Raw genomic sequence first — 17,704 nt, forward strand, 5'->3', positions numbered from 1 at the left:
ATGTCAGTTGGCAATTCTTTGGTATACTCTTTACCCTAAAGGGTATGCTGAACAAAAATACGTATGAAATAGGAGCAGAAGTAGGCCAATTGGTCCCTCGAGCCTGTTCTCCCATTCAATAAGATCATGGCTGATCTGTTTATATTTCTAATTCCACATGCCCATCTATTCCTGATAATTGATTCCCTTGTCTAACGAGAATCTATCTACCTCCGCCTTAAAGATATTCAATGACCTCGCCTCCACCGCCTTCTTAGGCAGAGTTCCAAAGTCGCACAACCCTCAGAGAAAAAAATTCTCATTTCTGTCCTAAAAGGGCACCTTTTAAATACAATTTGGTACTGTTGTTTGCTCAAAATATCAGTATAAAGAACATCATTTTCCATCTTACCTTATTTGTTAATAATTTGGGATGTTTGGTAGGGTTCTGGTGGGTAGGTAGGTGACTGCTAAGGTTCTGCAAATAGGACAAAATACTGCAGACGATTGAGTTTTGGGTGAGCTTCTCCCAGAACTTGAAGTGGATATCAAACCTCCTAAATGAGACTTCAGAGTGTCCTTGTAGCTCTCCTTGACCATCATAATAGTGGCACCAGATTAGCTTTCATAAGCGAATGTCAGACATTCTAGTCACATGACAGTTATGATTGTCTTGGAGGTGTGGATGCTTGGCCTGCCAGTTCAGGTAGCACCTCAGTGTCTGGTATTTTGTCATAGAATCTGATCTTCAGAAGTTTCTGAAGGTAGCTCAAGTGAAAGTGATTGAGTTTCTTGCCATGATGCTGGTACAGTCCAAGTCTTGCATGTGTAGAGCAGAATGGGCAGAGCTATTGCTCTGTAAACTCAGTTTAGTAGGCAGACATACTCTTAATTCCCATGCTGATATTCAAAGTTTTCCAAAGGCTATCCTTGCATGTGTCTCAATATGGACAGCTCAAGGAAGTTTGCTACCTAGATAAGTTTCACTGCTGATAGGTTTTGGTCATGGACTGAAATGTCAGGCTTGAGATGGTCTTTTTTGGAGCAGGCTGGTACATTACTTCAGCTTTTTTTCACGCTGATTGTAAGGCTGAAGTTGTCACATGCATTGGAGAACAAGTCCATAATACATTGCATGTCCAGCTCTGAACTGGCAGCTAGTTCCCACAGTCATTGGCAAACAGGAAATCACAAAGTATGTCCTTGGAGACCTTGATCATTGCCTGGAGGCATCTCATGCGTTATCTGATTTTGATGCCAGGATCATCATCGAAGTCATTGGAGAGCATGGTGGAGAAAAACATGAAGAAGAGGATTAGCACTAGCACATAGCCCTGTTTAACTCCAATAGTGACTAGGAATGGATCAGAAACCTCACCGTTCAGGACACGCACAAGCATGCAGTCTGTCAAACCACTGATGACTCTCAGGACAGCTGAATTTCTCCATTACATTCTAAAGGTCCTCACAGCTGACTGATTCAAAGGCCTTGGTCAAGTCAACAAAGGTGGTGTTATGGCCCATATTCCATTCTTGGCATTTCTCCTGCAGCAGTCTAACTGCAAACACCATACCAGTGGTTCCCTTGAACTTTTCTGAAACCGCACTCACTCCGGCAGCAGATTCTGGTCAAGATGTTGCACTAAGAGGTTCAGAAGGTTCTGATTAAATTTTGCCAATGACAGAGAAGAGTGAGATTCCTGTACGATTGTTGAAAGATCGGCGATTTCCTTTCTGCTTATAGGTGGACAATAGATTGCGGGATGGTTCCTTGCTCCCACATAGACTGAAAGAGTTCAGTGAGCTTCTTAATCAGGCATTGATCTCCAGCTTGTATATCTCAGCTGGTATGGCATCAGTTCCTGGAGCTTTGCCACTAGGCAAGTTTGATAACTTTTGTTATTTCTAACAGAGTGGGAGGGCCATCAAAAGAACAGTGGATGACAACGTGTTCATTGATGGGCGAAGGCCGAACGGGGACGTGATTAAAGTGCTTTGCCCATCTTTCTATAATTTGGGCTTTTTCTGTAAGCAGTGCTGACCTGTTGGCACCGAGGATTGGTTATGGACCTGTAGAGGGATTTCAGAGCATCGTAGAATTTCTTTCAGTCTTTGTTGCCTGTGTTTGACTGAAGTTCATCTGCTTTCTGATTCTGCCAAGTGTCTTGCATCTATCTAAGCTTGCATTGGACAGTCCTGTGAATGTTTTGGTAGGTATTGTGTTTGGATAATGATGACTTGTCATTGAGGTAAATTCTGCAGAGGCGATGCTTCTCCTCCAGTAGTTTCTGGATTACCTTATTGTTTCCATCAAATCATTCTTGATGCTTGAGAAGTAGGGCCAAGAGCCTTTGGAGAAGTGGTGCCATCAGCGGGAGTCCCCAAAGTCATACTCAGTGCAGTGTGTGTCCGTTTTCACTGTATACAGGTGACTCGAGTTTTTCTGAGATTTTCCTTCAGGACTGCCTGTTGGGCCTGGAGATATTGAGCTGCTTCTGGATCTTCATTCCCTGGGGTGTCTAGGGAGAATAGATCCTAATGTTTAACTGTGAAATGATACCATGGTGGTGAGTCCAACAATCATTGCCGCAGATGGCTCTCACACACACACACACTCTCTCCCTGTATCACTGCTTGGTGATGACAATTAGTTGCCATGCATAGAACAGGATGCATCCAAGGTTTCCTATTACGATGAGGGAGGCCAAAAACGTTGTTGTTGATTAAGAGCTCATGTTCAGCACACATCTTCAGCAAGAGACTATTGCTGTCATATCTGCCAGCTTCATTTTTTCCAATGACCGATTCCTATGCCTGGTCATCTGCACCAGCTTGTGTTGAAGTCACCAAAAATGATTAGTTTATCTGACTTTGGCAATCAAGGAGTGGCGGTTATCATAGAATTTATCCTTGACTTCATCAGGGTTGGGTAGGAATATACACTAATGAAAGTAGCTGCCTGTTGCTGCGCAGGAGAGTTTGAGCACCATCAGATTATCGTTAATACCCTTTTGAAGGCAAGTCAACTCACCGACGAGATGGTTTATGATGGCAAAGCCTACGCCAGTTTTGTGCTGTTCTTCTTTTCCAAAAGAATGTGTAACCTGCAGATTTCCTTGAGCTGACCCTCCTCAGGTAAACAGGTCTTGTTGAGGGAGGCGACCTGGATGTTGCACATAGTCAGCTCTCTACTGATGAGCAATTCTTCTTTCAGGTCAGCTGTGGCATTGTCCATGAGTGTGTGCACGTTCCATGCGCCAACTGGGTCTGGCATTACGTTTACTTTCTTTTTTGAGATTGACTTACGACCGCATCGATGGGATCCCTGTCAGATGCTGCCGCTGGCAAGGGAGGTGAATCAGACAATGTTTAGAGCACTTTTTCTAGCCTCTCCCTCATACTAGGAAGTTGAGCAGTGTTGTTTTGAAAAGGGCTGCTCAGTTGCTCAGGCTGCCAAGTTCCACTTCTGCTTCCTTCTAATGAAAAAACAACCCTATGGTCTGAGCTGCCTGTGTGCAGGTTCGCAGCTACAGCTCCCAATGAATCCACACCTGCTATGTCATTCATCCATCACCACAGGACTTGATAGATGACAAGTGATATGACTTGCACACGAATTGGATTTTAGTGAGGGAGAGTTGCACTTTGCCAGGCTCACCCTCTTATTCTGACCTATCTTGGTCCAGTGGTAAGATAAGTCAAGATGACTGGAAGTTGATCTGGATGCAGTAGGTGACCAGGATGTCTTCTATGTCTTGTCGAGTTCTAGACATTCCACAACATGGTGCTGACCTGCCTTCAAGACAGTTGGACCTTAGATTGATGTTACCCACCTAGTTCACCAGAATCATTCTTCACATGCCAGGATAGACAAATCCCTAGGTTGCTGGAGGTGGGTGACCTGACGGCTATCCTCACCTGGTTTGCCTGCCAGTTGAAAGGTTTTACTGGTCTGTGACCGCTGTCACACGTTCACAACTACATGGCGCCACAGGTGAGAGTTGGGTGAAGGTGAGGACCAATACAGGATGAGTCATTCCAAAGAGTGTGGTGAACCCACACCTGTGAAAGGTGCTATCCCTCCCTCAAACCCCCACTCTTACCTAGGAACTGGAAGCCATTCAGCCCCTCAGGAGTGCCAACTGCATGCAGATGCAGAAGAAAAAGTGGATAAGGATAAACAAAAGATTACAAGTGGCTCTCTAGCTGCCCTCTCAATTGGTATAGTAAAGAGTACAGTGAGTAAATTGGCTGGACAGTCAGAGGACAATTACATACAAACTGAGCACTGCAACACAAATGAGTTGCAAAAATGTTTTATTAAGGTACACAATGTTTAAATGATTACAAGTGGAAGGCACAACATTTTTCAAGACAATAGTTAAATGGACATACACTTTCAAACAGAAACAGAACATTACACAAATAATAACATAAGAGACAACAACACTGGCATTTCAAAACACCGGTTTTGTGCAAAATTAATAAAAGCAGGAAAGTGCAATTTGTAACATTCAAAAAAATATATATTTCCAGAAACTAGATAAGAATTTAAACATTATAGGTCATATGTCCTGATGGATGAACATTATTGCAATAACATACCAGCCTTGCAAACTGAAATTTTGTCAACAGTGTATTAAAGCAGGGTATTAATGTTTCAGGATCTAACATTTTCTATCTTTGCCTTAAAAAACAAAACAATATTTACAACATCTGAATTGTATTTCACACTCATTGGGATTCCAGCTATCAATGTAATTGCAGGTGTACTCCCTAAACTAAAAATAGTGGGATTAACCTTACTGGCTTTGAAACATCTTTGTGAATTGGATGATTCAGGGAGGCAGTGAGAGTGGAGGGCAGACACTGTGTACAGGGGTGAAATTATCAAAGCATTACCAAAGTGTGGAAGTGTTATTTGGTCACATTTAGGAGCTGTATAAATATATACTATTCAATTGGAGAGCTTTCTTCTAGCTTAATCAGGCTATTAATATTTGTTTTATGTAAATAGAGGGATTTCTTTCTCCCCTAAACAGATGAGTTTTGACTTGTCATAAAAATCCCATTTGACAAAGTGGCGAGCAAAGACATGACAGCTGGAATTTAGAAATTAATGAGAGAGGGCTGTAATCTATGGCTAGTAGTTGTGTTGGACAACTGACAAGAAGGTTCGTTAAGCTTTTGGGTGTGGGGCAAATGCAGCGCAGGTGGAGCGAGCAGCATTACCAAGTAGTGAAAAGAAATGGTGTAAAATGAGAAGAAGCCAGAGGGTTAGTTGTGTGACAGATAAGGATGGAAATAAAAAAAGCAAGCAGCTGGATCAAAAGGTCAATGTATTAAAATCCAAATATCCATTTTAGTGATAACCACATAGTAATTAATCACAAAATCAACAATCCATCTTTATATTTTATGTCCATCAGCAGGTTCTAATGAAAGGCCATCAAACAGAAACATTAACAGCTTCTCTCTCTCCACAGATGCTGCCCGACCTGCTGAGTATTTCCAGCTTTTATTTATTTACAGCACTAATTTTTAAAAAATATAAATTGAAGGAATTAAGGGGTTGGGGGTAAAAGAGCATCCTGTGACTCAGTTCGACACAACATAATTACAGTTTAAAATATAATACATAATTGATAATCTCCTCCAATTGGCACTTAGAAACAATTCAGAAAAACTAAAATAATCAGACTGTTAACTTCTATCCCTGGAAAAAGAAACCATATTAGAAGGTGATTCTTCATGCACACTGATTACCCACTTCATGGAGTTACAGAGGTGTTTATGCCTACATGTAAAGGGATTTCAATCACCTTTGACCAGCTACGTTTACTGGACACACAAGGCAAAATTCAAGGTACTTTCACACTTTGCCACCAATGAAAATATCATGCTTCTGCATGCAATTACTGTATGTGATGGCATGCAGACACATTGCCGAGCTAGCTGAGAAGGTGGAAACTTCTGCATGTTTAAGCCAAAAGTAACTTCCAAGGTAGATTGATGTTGGACCACTTCATACAATGAATCAAAAGTGATTTTAAGGAATTTTTTACAGATCCAGTACTGCCTCAATTTGGGCAGTGTGGGCATCACGTTGTACAGACTTAGGCACAGGGTATTACCACTTTTACATTGTCCAAAATTGTTCTTCTGACTGTCAGCAGACCAAAGGGGATTACCTTATTCCCAAGATTTGCTTGGACAAAAGATCTCCATAAGGGTATTTTTAAAAAAAAAAATCACAAAACTTTGGACTTTTTCTGAACCCCTCTGCCCTGGGCAAGAGCAATGCACTCAAAGACAGCTGCTTCTTTTCAAGCCCAGGTGTGAGCGTTTCCTGTTCTAGGAGGTACTGCTATGTTTCCCTGGCTGCTCCCGCAGGCATTGTCCAAGGAAAATGCAGCAGCAAACTCTCCTGGCACGGCTGCGTCAGTGCAATGGGCCTGCATACACCTAAATGGTCTCTGCTCCTTCTTCCTGAATTTTGTGCCTAGGGAAATGGGCATTTCTGGGGACAAGATGAGCCCCAATACACAATTCAATAAACAAACAATACGTCATATGAAAAAAGTACATTGTAATGATCAGCATTTGGTTTTATCTAACTAAAGTGATTATTGAAGTCAAAAATGAGCATTTTGCATGGTTGCTACATTCAGTTGCTCTGAATTTGGGGACAGGGCAAATCAAGGCAGTCAGTGCAAACAACTATATTCACAGTATATTTGAAAAAAAATAACATTTTTCCTTTTTCAATAAAATACATGGTACACATTTTCTGGCAGGAATTCATTGCATCTTTAAATGTGCTATTCAAAATTATGAATTAACAGTTGTGTATTTTCAGTATCGGGCTGTGCCAATCCATAATTTTGCTAACTTTGAGCTAAGTGCAGCTATCAGCTGTGTTACATCATGTTGGTTAAACATGTATTCAGTGTCTTGTTTAGCAAGATGTTAACTCGCTCAGTGAACAGATGCTTCACATTCACCCATTATACCAGCCATTCAGAGCAAATGGACAATTTACATTATTGCTGTTACCCATCATCTGGAACAGATGCAACATAAACTGGATACAGAACCATCGAATGGATTGGTTGGGCTTTTTAATTTTGATGTGTTTCAAATGAATTAATCAGCACCAAAAAGGCAGAAGTCCAATTAAATCTTGTGAATCTCAGATGGAGGTTTTGAGGGGGCTAGGTTACACTATTACATGATACAGCACAGGCTGCATGGGTCTGCTAGCTCAGATGTAACTTATCAATTCATGACGATTTTTAAAAACTTAATTGGTAAACCAAAATAATAAAAATGAAGAAATAGCACTTGGGGATCCAGCACCAACAGAAGGTTGGAAGGTTTATGAAAATGAAACAAACAAAAGAAGTGTAACTCCAGAACATAAAATAGATTCTCAAACAAAGTACGGTGCCTATTGTTGGCAAATTGTGGGGTTAAGTTTTTTTTAAATTTAATTCTGAAATTTTCATGCCCAATTGGGAGAATTACTAAAATGATACTACTGGCTCCAACATTCCTGGGTTAGAGAGAGATCCTGTTCCCGATTGCTATCCAATGACCCTTGCTGGTAGATGTGCTGAACCAAAGGCGTTCTGGACCAGGCTTGCTCATCATGCCTGCACTACTGAATAACCCATTAATTCTCTCAGAATATGCTCACATATGGCAGAGTTACTACAAGGGCAAAGTTCCAGAAAGCACCTATGGACCTAGCCAAGCACAAATGAGCACCTTCAGGACAGGATGAGGGACAGAGATCAAGTATGGGTTCCATTTCCTTCTTTAAACTACTATTCTAAAAACCACGTGCAAGATGATGTTGTACTATATAGGGTTGGAGTGCACTCCAAATTGCAGAGTGAAATTATAATCTATGAACAATGTTGTAGTTAGGAAAACTGTGGCGCCGTCTGGCCACTATCTTACATAAATTCCTCTAAACAATTACACATCTGCTGTAAATATCCCCCGACTCCTGGAACATTTCTCTCCAGTGAGCTTCTTTTCATGTTTAGAAACAAAGTCAAACCTTTGAAAAGTCAGGTGAATTCTCAACCAGGACTGCAACCAAATCAACTGCATCCTGAAATATAACTAGAAAGAGTGTGTTGAAATATGGATCAATGTAAAAGTGAATACATCTGAATTTTTTTTTTTTAAGAAAAAGGTTTTAGTGCAGAGGTGAGAAAGCAAGTTCAACTTTTATCGAACATTTTCATGTAAGGAAACATTGTGGGTAAAATACATTGAGATTTGAGTATTTTTGGGGTGGGTGAAGGAGAGAAAGGGAAAAGAGAGTGAAAGCATAATTCCATCAAATATTAGGCCAGCTGAAACTGAAGAGAAATTAACCAAGGATTGTTGTTTGCTGGAAAGTACGTGTGAAAATTACAGATGTGGGCCAGATCCGGTTGTGGTGCTGACCTCTCCTCCATGCTGAACATTGCCTAGGGATAAACACAAAGTTTTCTTTGGCAAGGGACTACCAGTGCCTGATATCCCATCAAGTCAGCCGATCAGAGGGGGGCTGGGATAAAGAAAGGAAATAAGGAAAACATTCTCCAGCTTTTCTACAGGAAAATATAGGAGATCCTAACCTGCACCAAAATTCACAAATGTCACCAGAGGGATTTGGCCATTTTTAAGTGTAGTCTTGGATCACTTTTGGTTTTTCTGTTTGTGCTAAACTCAAATGCAATGAGGAGACAGGTCTCCCAAAAAGAATGCTCAACGTTTAACTGCTGCAGATATCAAGTGACACTACCTCAATGCTGAGCAACAAAAATAAAATTATATTAATACAGTGTCCTTTACGAGCTCAGGATGTCTGTGTTCCATAGCCAATTTAGTTTTCTTTTGAAGTGTAGTCACTTGTAGAGAAACAATTAATTTTTGCACAAGGTCCTGCAAACACCAATGAACATATACTCTGTTTTAATGGTGCTGTTTGAAGGATAAATGTTGGCCATGATATCAATACGACCCTCCTCTTTGTTAGATGCTGCCATGAAAACTTTTATATCCAGCTGGGATGGCAGACATGATCGCATAATCATGTCATCCAAAGGACAGCACCTATGCCAGTAAAGCACTCCCTTAGAACTGATCTGAAGGGTAGCTTAGATTAAATGCTCATGTCTTTGGAGTGGGGTTTGAACCAGTGCGACCAAGTCAAGATTAAGAGATAGGTAAGAAGATAAGAAGCTGCTGCAGAAATCAAGCACTTGTCATTTTGAATGCATCATTTCTGAAAATGCGTGGGTGGGGTGAGGAGGTCTGCAAGTGGATTCCAAATGTAATCCTTCCCTTCCTCCTGTGGTTTCTCTCATCATCCAGTTTGAAAAATCCTATTTTGTTCTTGCAGTAAACTCAAATTGTGGAATGTCACAATTAATTAAAAAACCCAGCAATTGAGATGGTTCCTTGACAGATTGCAAGGTCATGGGTTCAATCCCTGGCATGTGCTAAGTTAATCAATCTTAGCTGGGCAGCAGTGACATGAGTACAGTTGGGATTGGCAGGGAGGCAGCCAACCAAGTTTCCTGCTCCCAATTACTATCCAGAGATTTCTACTGGAAAATACACATTGTATGTGAATAGGTTCAGACTTGCTATCATGTTCCCAACATTTGCCTGCCAATACTTATTACTTATGTTCATAAATGAAGAATGGTCATGAGGAGAGGCAAATGAAGGTCGTCAAGCAAGCCCAGAATGACCTGCCTGCCTTTAAGATAGAAAAAGAAATGAAGGTAGAGGGGAAAATAAAGTAAAAACCACAGAATGATTTTCTAAATGGTAGTCGATAAAAATCCTTTGATTGGGATTGCTCATATTTGAGTAGCCAAATGGTATGCAACAACCACCAGACAGCAAAACTGGTATTGTGAAAGTGAAAGGAGATTTTCTATAATTAACAGTATAATAAAAATACTTCCAAAGTTCACAATACACCTGATATTCCAATTAGCTTTCCCATGAACAGAATAAATAAAAATTGGTGCAATAACAATGTTCTATTGATGTTTGGTGCATTATGTTGTATTTAAACACTCAGCTGAAAGACTTCAGGGACAGGTGATAATTAATTACTCAAAGCTATTATTCTTTAAGACTCTGGGAAAGTGAAATGCAATAAGCAGTGAACTTGGTCATCATGGTTAGAAGTTACGGTGCTGGATTTCATTTCACAAAAGCTGAAACTCTTTTCAGGGATGATTTTTGTGCAAGTTTTCATAAAGTGCTAATATTATCTGAGCAACAAGCAAACAAAACAGAATGTGAAAATGCATGACTGGTAAGTAGTCATAATTTTGACATGATCTAAAAGTGCTCTTGAAACACAAAGAACAGATATCCAATTTATTTTTTTCTTTGCTGTTAGGCCTACACAAACAGAAACAAAAGGATTGCCTTACTCCAGGTTGTGGTGCCCAAGCCAGCTTACAGACCCTAATGATACATTAGACTTGGGATTCAGATTGGCCAGTTACACCACCAGCATTACCAGGGTTTACTTCTAGCTTTTTTTTTTCTGGAGTGCAAAATGAAGCAGCATTATTTTTGTTCCCTAATTTTCAGGACCAGCTTTTCTGCACACCATTCCCGACTAAGACGGCAAGCATATTAGTGCACAGCACTCAAGTACAACTGCTTGAAGGTATGGAAGAGCAGACCAGAATGATCCAGTCTAACTTACCCATTTATATCCCTGTATGGAAAAACCTGGCTTGCACTTAGCACTGTCCTCCAATGAACAGAAGAAACAAAGCGCTTCATGAACACTGAAACAGGTCACATCTTGAAATGACACACTATTCTTCCCCAATTAAAATGTTAACTGAAACCACTGACATCCACACAAATGGCTATTTTCCACTTTAAATCCAAATTTTCTGCAAATCTAAAGTAGCGTTTCACTTCCCATAGAAATCAGTCAAAGTGCTGATAGAGGCACAATGGGTATTGCAACACTCAAATCAAGTGATTGGGCAAACTTAGATTACCATGGAAGTGTGTTTATTTTCAGCCTTTCCAATCTACCCGTCATCCCCAGCAGTGGGCCACTAGTAAATAACCATTGGTGAACTAAACTTGGCTAGGTGTTGGCATCGCACATCCAGTATGAGATTTGCATCTATACTGACAGCATGCAGATTACATACAGGTTCAGGCACAATGTAAGCTACTGGAGACAAGATTAGTAGACTTGATCACATTTGTTGTTGACAGGTAACAATCAAAATCATGCATCATGAAAAAGCATCTACTGCCATAATATCTGAGGTATGTAACCTTACCATCATACCCCTATGTCAGACATGGAATCTACCATGTCCTATTAAAAAAGGCTAAATTTGTTTTCTGGACTATAACCATGAGTTACTTTCACATACCATATTTGAGGACAGCAGATGATCTGGTTATAGTGGTACTGCTACAACACAACCTGCCACCCAAACCTTAGCTATAACCTAGACACCCCACTTGCCAGTTTTAGAGCTGCTGATGTTCAGAGTTACAGCTAACATGACAATCAGGGAATTATTCCTGCCCCCCACCCACCTCAAATCTCCTAAATGCAAACTGATAGATACACTGGATAATTGTTCTGAAACTTTAGTCTTAGGGTGATAACTCAAGTCAAAACAGTCAAGGGGCCTCTGACGCAGTGTTATTCAGTTTCCGAGCTCCAGTGTTGTGCTTTCTCGTCATTACAGTTTAGAGACCCTGAGCTGGGTTTCAACTTGTCTGTTGACCATGTCACTCTGTAAATAAACCTCCAGGAACAAAGTCTCAAAACTGAAAGTTTTGTTTCACCCATGGTTCAGGAAACTGCAGCATTCCATTCCCCTCAATGTTTTACATCATCTGAGATTTTCTTCCCCAAGCCTATTACTTTTTAAAAGTGCAACTTAAGTGCACCGAGCTGAAGACACATGAATTTACCAGACCTGTAAATTCTTGATTCATCTCATCACTAAAACATTATCCAATAATCTGTAAATAAGAAATGCTCAACTTTCCTTTACCTGCCTTAGCCAGATTGATGCATTTTCACGGTGCAGGCAACAGTACAGCAATGTAGGAAAACCAACAGAAAAAAGTCATGCTTTTCTGTGAGCAAAGTACAAAATAAAATGTCAGCATTGAATGGAGAATGTTGCAGAACTAGATCTTAAACACACTGCTGGAGGTGTAGTTAAATCGCAGAACCGGATTTAAGCCCTTTGCAGGTTCTTGTAGGTAGTGCATCTTTATCAGCTCTGCAAAGTATTGCACAATTTTGCTATCGTCATTCATTAGGCCCAGGTGGTGCTTTAAAAAATTAACCCTTCGACAGGTGACTGATTCTTCAGTTTCTCTTTCATCAATAGGAAGGTGCAGGTGATGACAGAAAGTGTAGAGAAAAGCCTGGGAGCATAGTTGGGTCAGCATATTGTGGACATGCATGTAATATGTGCTGCCCCTCTTTATTTGAGTCCTGTGGTCTGCCAGTCTGGTGATCAGCAGTCCTTTATATTGCGGGCAACGGAGAGTTTTGTTGTCACAATCTAGAACACTGATGTAGCGACTGTACCGATTCAGCGAGTGCAATATACTGGTACCCAAGGGAGAAGCTATTCTAGAAAGGTCAAAGAAACAAAACATTTACCAATTCATTCACAATAGGATTCTCGTGTACAATGGGAATACATACTTAGTAGTAAAAATGCCCATTTCAAAACTTCCAGTGTGGCCTTTTCAAATTCAGTCTGAATAATAGAACACTTCCAGCTCCAAAATGTCAGTGGATAAGTGAACAATACATGTAAGATGTGGGCTTCAAATCAACAGTCCATTTCACTTTAAGGTTCTTGCATTGCAAAACCCCCGATAGTCATGCCTGCTGCTTGGAGTTCACTATCACAATTAGACCTGGGAAAGGATTCTTCACCCACCCCCACCCCCCCATCACTGGTTAGATTGTTTGACAGAAATGACCACACAGTACAGCTTCAGCTGGCGTTAGAAGCATTGTGACCATGAAGTACAGATGGACCAATTAAAGGACTTCAACAAGATATCCAAAAAGTGCAGCAGAGTTTTAAAAAATCTAAGCAGGATTTTATGGTGATCTAACGCTGTAACATTGACTATTTAATTCATTATATAACAATCTGCTTGGATTGCCTAGGATAGTTACTAGTAAAAGGGGACTTTATGTGTAGCTGTACATAAAAAGGGAAGACTGCGACTAGACTTTTCTCAGATATCAACTGTTTCAAGTATGAAAAGTGGAAGCTATTGATTCCCTCTAACCACACAAACATTTCCTGTTCATTTTACAGAGTTTCAGACACGAGGGAGCATCGCCAATCTCACATTCATATTTCCCTATCTGAACCCAACACATCATTTTTAAGGAACTTTTTAAATAGAAAAGCTGCTGCAATGCTGCTTTAAAGTGAAATGACTGTGGATTCTCAGGGGCAACTTTGTATGACATGTCTTGGGCAGGTACTGTATAATACAATGTACAGTAACAGACCAGAGTTGTGGAAGGTGGTCTATCATTATCCCTCAAATTCAGCTGAGTAACAAAGGAACATACTCAGAGCGCCACTCTTGGCTTCCACTCACCATGATAAGGCAGGTGACAGCAGTGACTTCCATTAAATTAAAATACATTTTCACACCATGTTGTAATGGCACCAGAATATGGCCAGTGTAAAGTCCCAAGTGATGCAAGACTACCAGCTGGAGTTGGTCTTGCTCTCAATGTCTGTATGATCCAAGACTGCATATAAACTGCCAAGTTCAACTATTGATCTTGTGTCAACACTCTTTCCAACCCTCACTGCAATGGGGAAACACCAGTAGGATAGCACCAAGTTGGTGAATCTCAACAACCTTGTTTAGTTGTCAATTTGTACTTGAAGATTAGCATAAAGTAATGGCATTTATGTAAAGAGTGTTCAGTTTATTAAGTCATCAGCTCAGCTTCTTTAGGTAATCAGGAGCAAAAGCTACAGATTGGAGAATAAAAAAGTTTCAGACTGTAATTTGAACAGTTCTAATAAGGAAACTATACAAAAATCTGAATGCATCATGGGGCATTGTTTCAAAAGTAATGAGACAAAGTTACACAGTGTGGCAGGGGCACAGAAACAATTGGGACCTACATGCTTACAGTAGATGTCTTGAGTTTGATCCTGCAATTGACTTTGGATGTACTATTTTTAAAAAAGTGCAAATTATTTGCTGCTAAGAAGGGTATAAATTCACCACAGCGTCTAACCTCATACAACACTAACATTCTTCTTGCTTAGAGTATTAGTCACTGAACAGTGTGAAATACTGCTATACAAAATCCAATGTAAAAGAGGCCGGTAGATGAGGCTCTAGAATTAGACAAGAGATTTTAAAATGATCAAGCATTATTACAAGTGAAAACAAACTTTAAAAAAATTCTCTCAAAAAAATTGCTGGTATTAAGGCACGTTTTACATGTGCGTTTTGGGTGGGTATTTATTGTCCTGCTTGGAGCAGACCTGTCAGACAATAGCTCCAAGTGGGTTTTAAAAAACAATCTCTACTAAACCTGGCTAAAATTTAATTAAGTTCATCTTACTAATGTCATAAATCAATCTTTGCAGAGGAATAAATGTATGTTGATAGAATTTTCAGACAACATCATACAAGGGACCATAAGTTTGAGAATATACCTTAGAGTGGATATTTTTAGGTTACTGAGGTGACAAGATTGTGCTCATACCAAGTGTATTTACAAGCGGTGGAGCAAAAAGGTTTTTCTTTTGCAAATAAGCCGACAGCTTAAGCAGAAACCAACCTTCAAGTCTGATAATAAATCAAAGTATTATGAATAGTCCCAATACACTCACTTTTGAAAGTAACCCACTATTTGATAAAGAGAGAACAAGCAAATTTTGCTAACATCTGGTAAAATAAAATATGGAAATGTTATCAGGAAGAGCTTTGAGAAATGTCTTCCTGGGATCCATATTACTGATAAAAGGCAATATCTACAAGGTGACTAGTTTGGCAATTCTCCTGAACTTACTATTTAATTGATTACAAGTTCACCAATTCTTGCCATTCTGAAATGCAGCGACAGTATTAAGCTTATCTATTGCTCTGATAGTCAGATTTGAATTGATTACTAAGAAAACTGGTCCTTAAACATAGCTATATTGTACCGATATTTAATACGCACCTCTGAAGTCCAATGAGTTTCCAGGTCTGTAAATGGTTGATGTGCAAAGGGAACGTTACCCATTGCTTTATTGAGTCTGAATCTCTGCCATAATTAGGGACAAATGTTGATAAAGCATTGATAAGCTTCTTAACTTTTCCTTCTTGTTCGCCTACTATTACCAATGTCCGGCCGGACAGCAATGAAAAAATTGCCTGTTGTGCAAAAGAATATTGCCTTATAAACCACAATGAATTCTTCCCAGACTGCTTCTTATGCTTTCCAGAGGCCCTTTTTACTGGACAGTTTGGTAAAGCTGGAGATGGAGTCCTGTCAGAACATAATGACGCACTAATATAACTCATGTTGTCCAAATATTCATCTACTGGAAGTTGAGCTGTTTCACCATTACCAGATACATCATTGTACATTTTCTCATAGGTAGATAATGCTTGATCACCAGCAACATATAATCCATTAACCTCATCTTGCTGTGGGAAATCACTGTGGAATATTTGGTCTATGGTTTTACTGCGTTGTGGTGGAACATTGACTACTCCATCATTGTATTCTTCAGTTACAAACGTAGGTACTGATTTAGTAAAATTTGGGCTCTCTTTCCCAATACAACAAGTGGAGTCTATAGGCTCAGATAAAACAGGCAGTGTTATGGTGTTATTTTCAAAATCTGCCTTGCTAAACTCATTACTGTGGTTTAGATTTGCATCGGGCTGCAAGAGACTGGGGCTCAGCTGCTTTTCTTCTTCATTGTTTAAAGTTGGTTCTTCTTCATGTATTGCACTTGGATAGGTGGCCTTAAAGTCTTCAGGTATCAAAGATTCAGTGGTACAGAGGACTTCAATGCTGTCCTCGCTATTTGTCCGCCTGGTGACTACAAATTTCCTCCTCACAATTTCTGGATGCTGGCACTGCAGATTTGCTTGGCTGTCAGATTTAGAAAATATTGGGGCTGGGCAGGATTTTTCTGTACCTAGTACTTCAATGCTTTCACCGCTACTGATACTTCCCTTTTCTTTCCCTTCCAGTTCAAGATGGTCTGAAGCTCCTGGAGGATTTTTACATGGGATAGAATCTGCCACAGTCCCATGGTAACTCTCTATGTTGACTTGCTGATCCAATTTAATAGGCACAGACTCCACACAAGACTTGTATGATTCAAAGCTTGTGGCCTCATTTAATAAACAGGGATGCTCCAAAACCTTAGGGCTGAGAATGTTGAAAACTGGAAGCACTTTGTCACAGCGTTGTTGTTTTTCAGTTTGTTCTTCATCAAAGAGTAATGGGTCTTCAAACAGAAAGGAAGTTAATTGCTGTTGCTGAAGCAGTTCTTTTTCAATTTGGCTTGTAATCAGATAGCATACATCACCTCTGAAGAATTTCTCTACCTGCCTAAGCTGTTCTAGAGTTTGATTAAAAAAGTAGTTATCACAAAGTTCTTCTAGGGTTTTCAACTTTTTTTCAAAACATTTTGCCGGCTTAGCCCTTGTGAACTTGGGTGTATAAGATCTTCTATCGGAAAAGCTATTTTTTTCACATATTTCGTCTGTATTTAGTTGTTCCAACCCGGTTTCGAATTGTTCTTTGCCATATTCCGGCTCATATGAGAAATAGTCCGCGTCTTTAGTTTTTTTGTGTGAATAAGTTCTTATCTGCATTAAAAGATCTTGATGTTCAATTATACACTTTTCCACATTGGCTAACTCGTTAGCTTTTTCAATTGCGACAGAAGAGTAGTATCCCTTATCGTTAGATCTTTTCTGGATTTCTGTTTCATTATGTAACACATTCCGAGTGTATTCAAGGTCCTGGAGTTTCTTTTCCAGTTCAGTGGCAAACGCTTTTCTATTTCCAGTTTTCAAACACTCGGAGGCTTTGGAAAAGTCATCCGATAGCTCCTGGAACTGCTGCATGATCTTGTTTTCATCGGCGGAGATATAAGCCACGCAGAATGGCCTGACGAAACCTCTCGCCTCCAAGTCGTAGAGAGTCAAGTGATGGACGTAGGCGAAAGCCCCTTCCTTGGAGTCCCCCAGCACCACCTTGGAGTCCTCCACAAAGTTGAGCTTGGGATAGTTGGTCCCAGGGGGGTGCCCCACAAAGGAGGCTTGATAATCCACAGACATGATCCTGAGAGAGAAATAGTTGAGATCAAAGTTACCGCGGGCATTGTCTGGGATGGTTAACAAAGGCTGAGGGCCTACCTGCTCGGAAAACTCGGATATCAGAATGAAATCCTTCTCGAATTTAGCTGTGGCCGTCTTGGACCAGGGGTTTTCGGATTGGAATTGGAAAGGGGGCACCGAGTCATCGCTATACTGCTCCCCGTAGTCATCTTCGTGAGTGAGAGCCACAACATCAGGAGCAGTGATCATTTTTCCACCTTCCCAAACCGAACATGTAAATCACAAAGAAAGAATGTCCCCCTTAGCAACGGCTGCGCCTCCTCACAAGCCACCATTTTGTTTCCAT

The 17,704-nt window shown here is 40.3% G+C and overlaps 1 protein-coding gene across 2 annotated transcripts; it reads right to left on the reverse strand.

The window, feature by feature from the left end:
- Nucleotides 1-11,940: 11,940 nt before the first annotated feature.
- smcr8a (Smith-Magenis syndrome chromosome region, candidate 8a) lies at nucleotides 11,941-17,704 on the reverse strand. Of its 2 annotated transcripts, XM_041207157.1 has the most exons (3): nucleotides 17,437-17,704; nucleotides 15,236-17,362; nucleotides 12,051-12,643 (listed from the first exon to the last, which is right to left on the reverse strand). In XM_041207157.1, the coding sequence occupies exons 2-3, from the start codon at nucleotides 17,356-17,358 to the stop codon at nucleotides 12,190-12,192; spliced, it is 2,577 nt and encodes an 858-aa protein (XP_041063091.1). In that variant the 5' UTR covers nucleotides 17,359-17,362; nucleotides 17,437-17,704; the 3' UTR covers nucleotides 12,051-12,189. The 2 variants fall into 2 exon arrangements, with proteins under 2 accessions (XP_041063090.1, XP_041063091.1); XM_041207156.1 differs by having other exon boundaries at nucleotides 11,941-12,643; nucleotides 15,236-17,704.

Source organism: Carcharodon carcharias, chromosome 15 (assembly GCF_017639515.1).
Source record: "Carcharodon carcharias isolate sCarCar2 chromosome 15, sCarCar2.pri, whole genome shotgun sequence".
NCBI lineage: Eukaryota > Metazoa > Chordata > Chondrichthyes > Lamniformes > Lamnidae > Carcharodon > Carcharodon carcharias.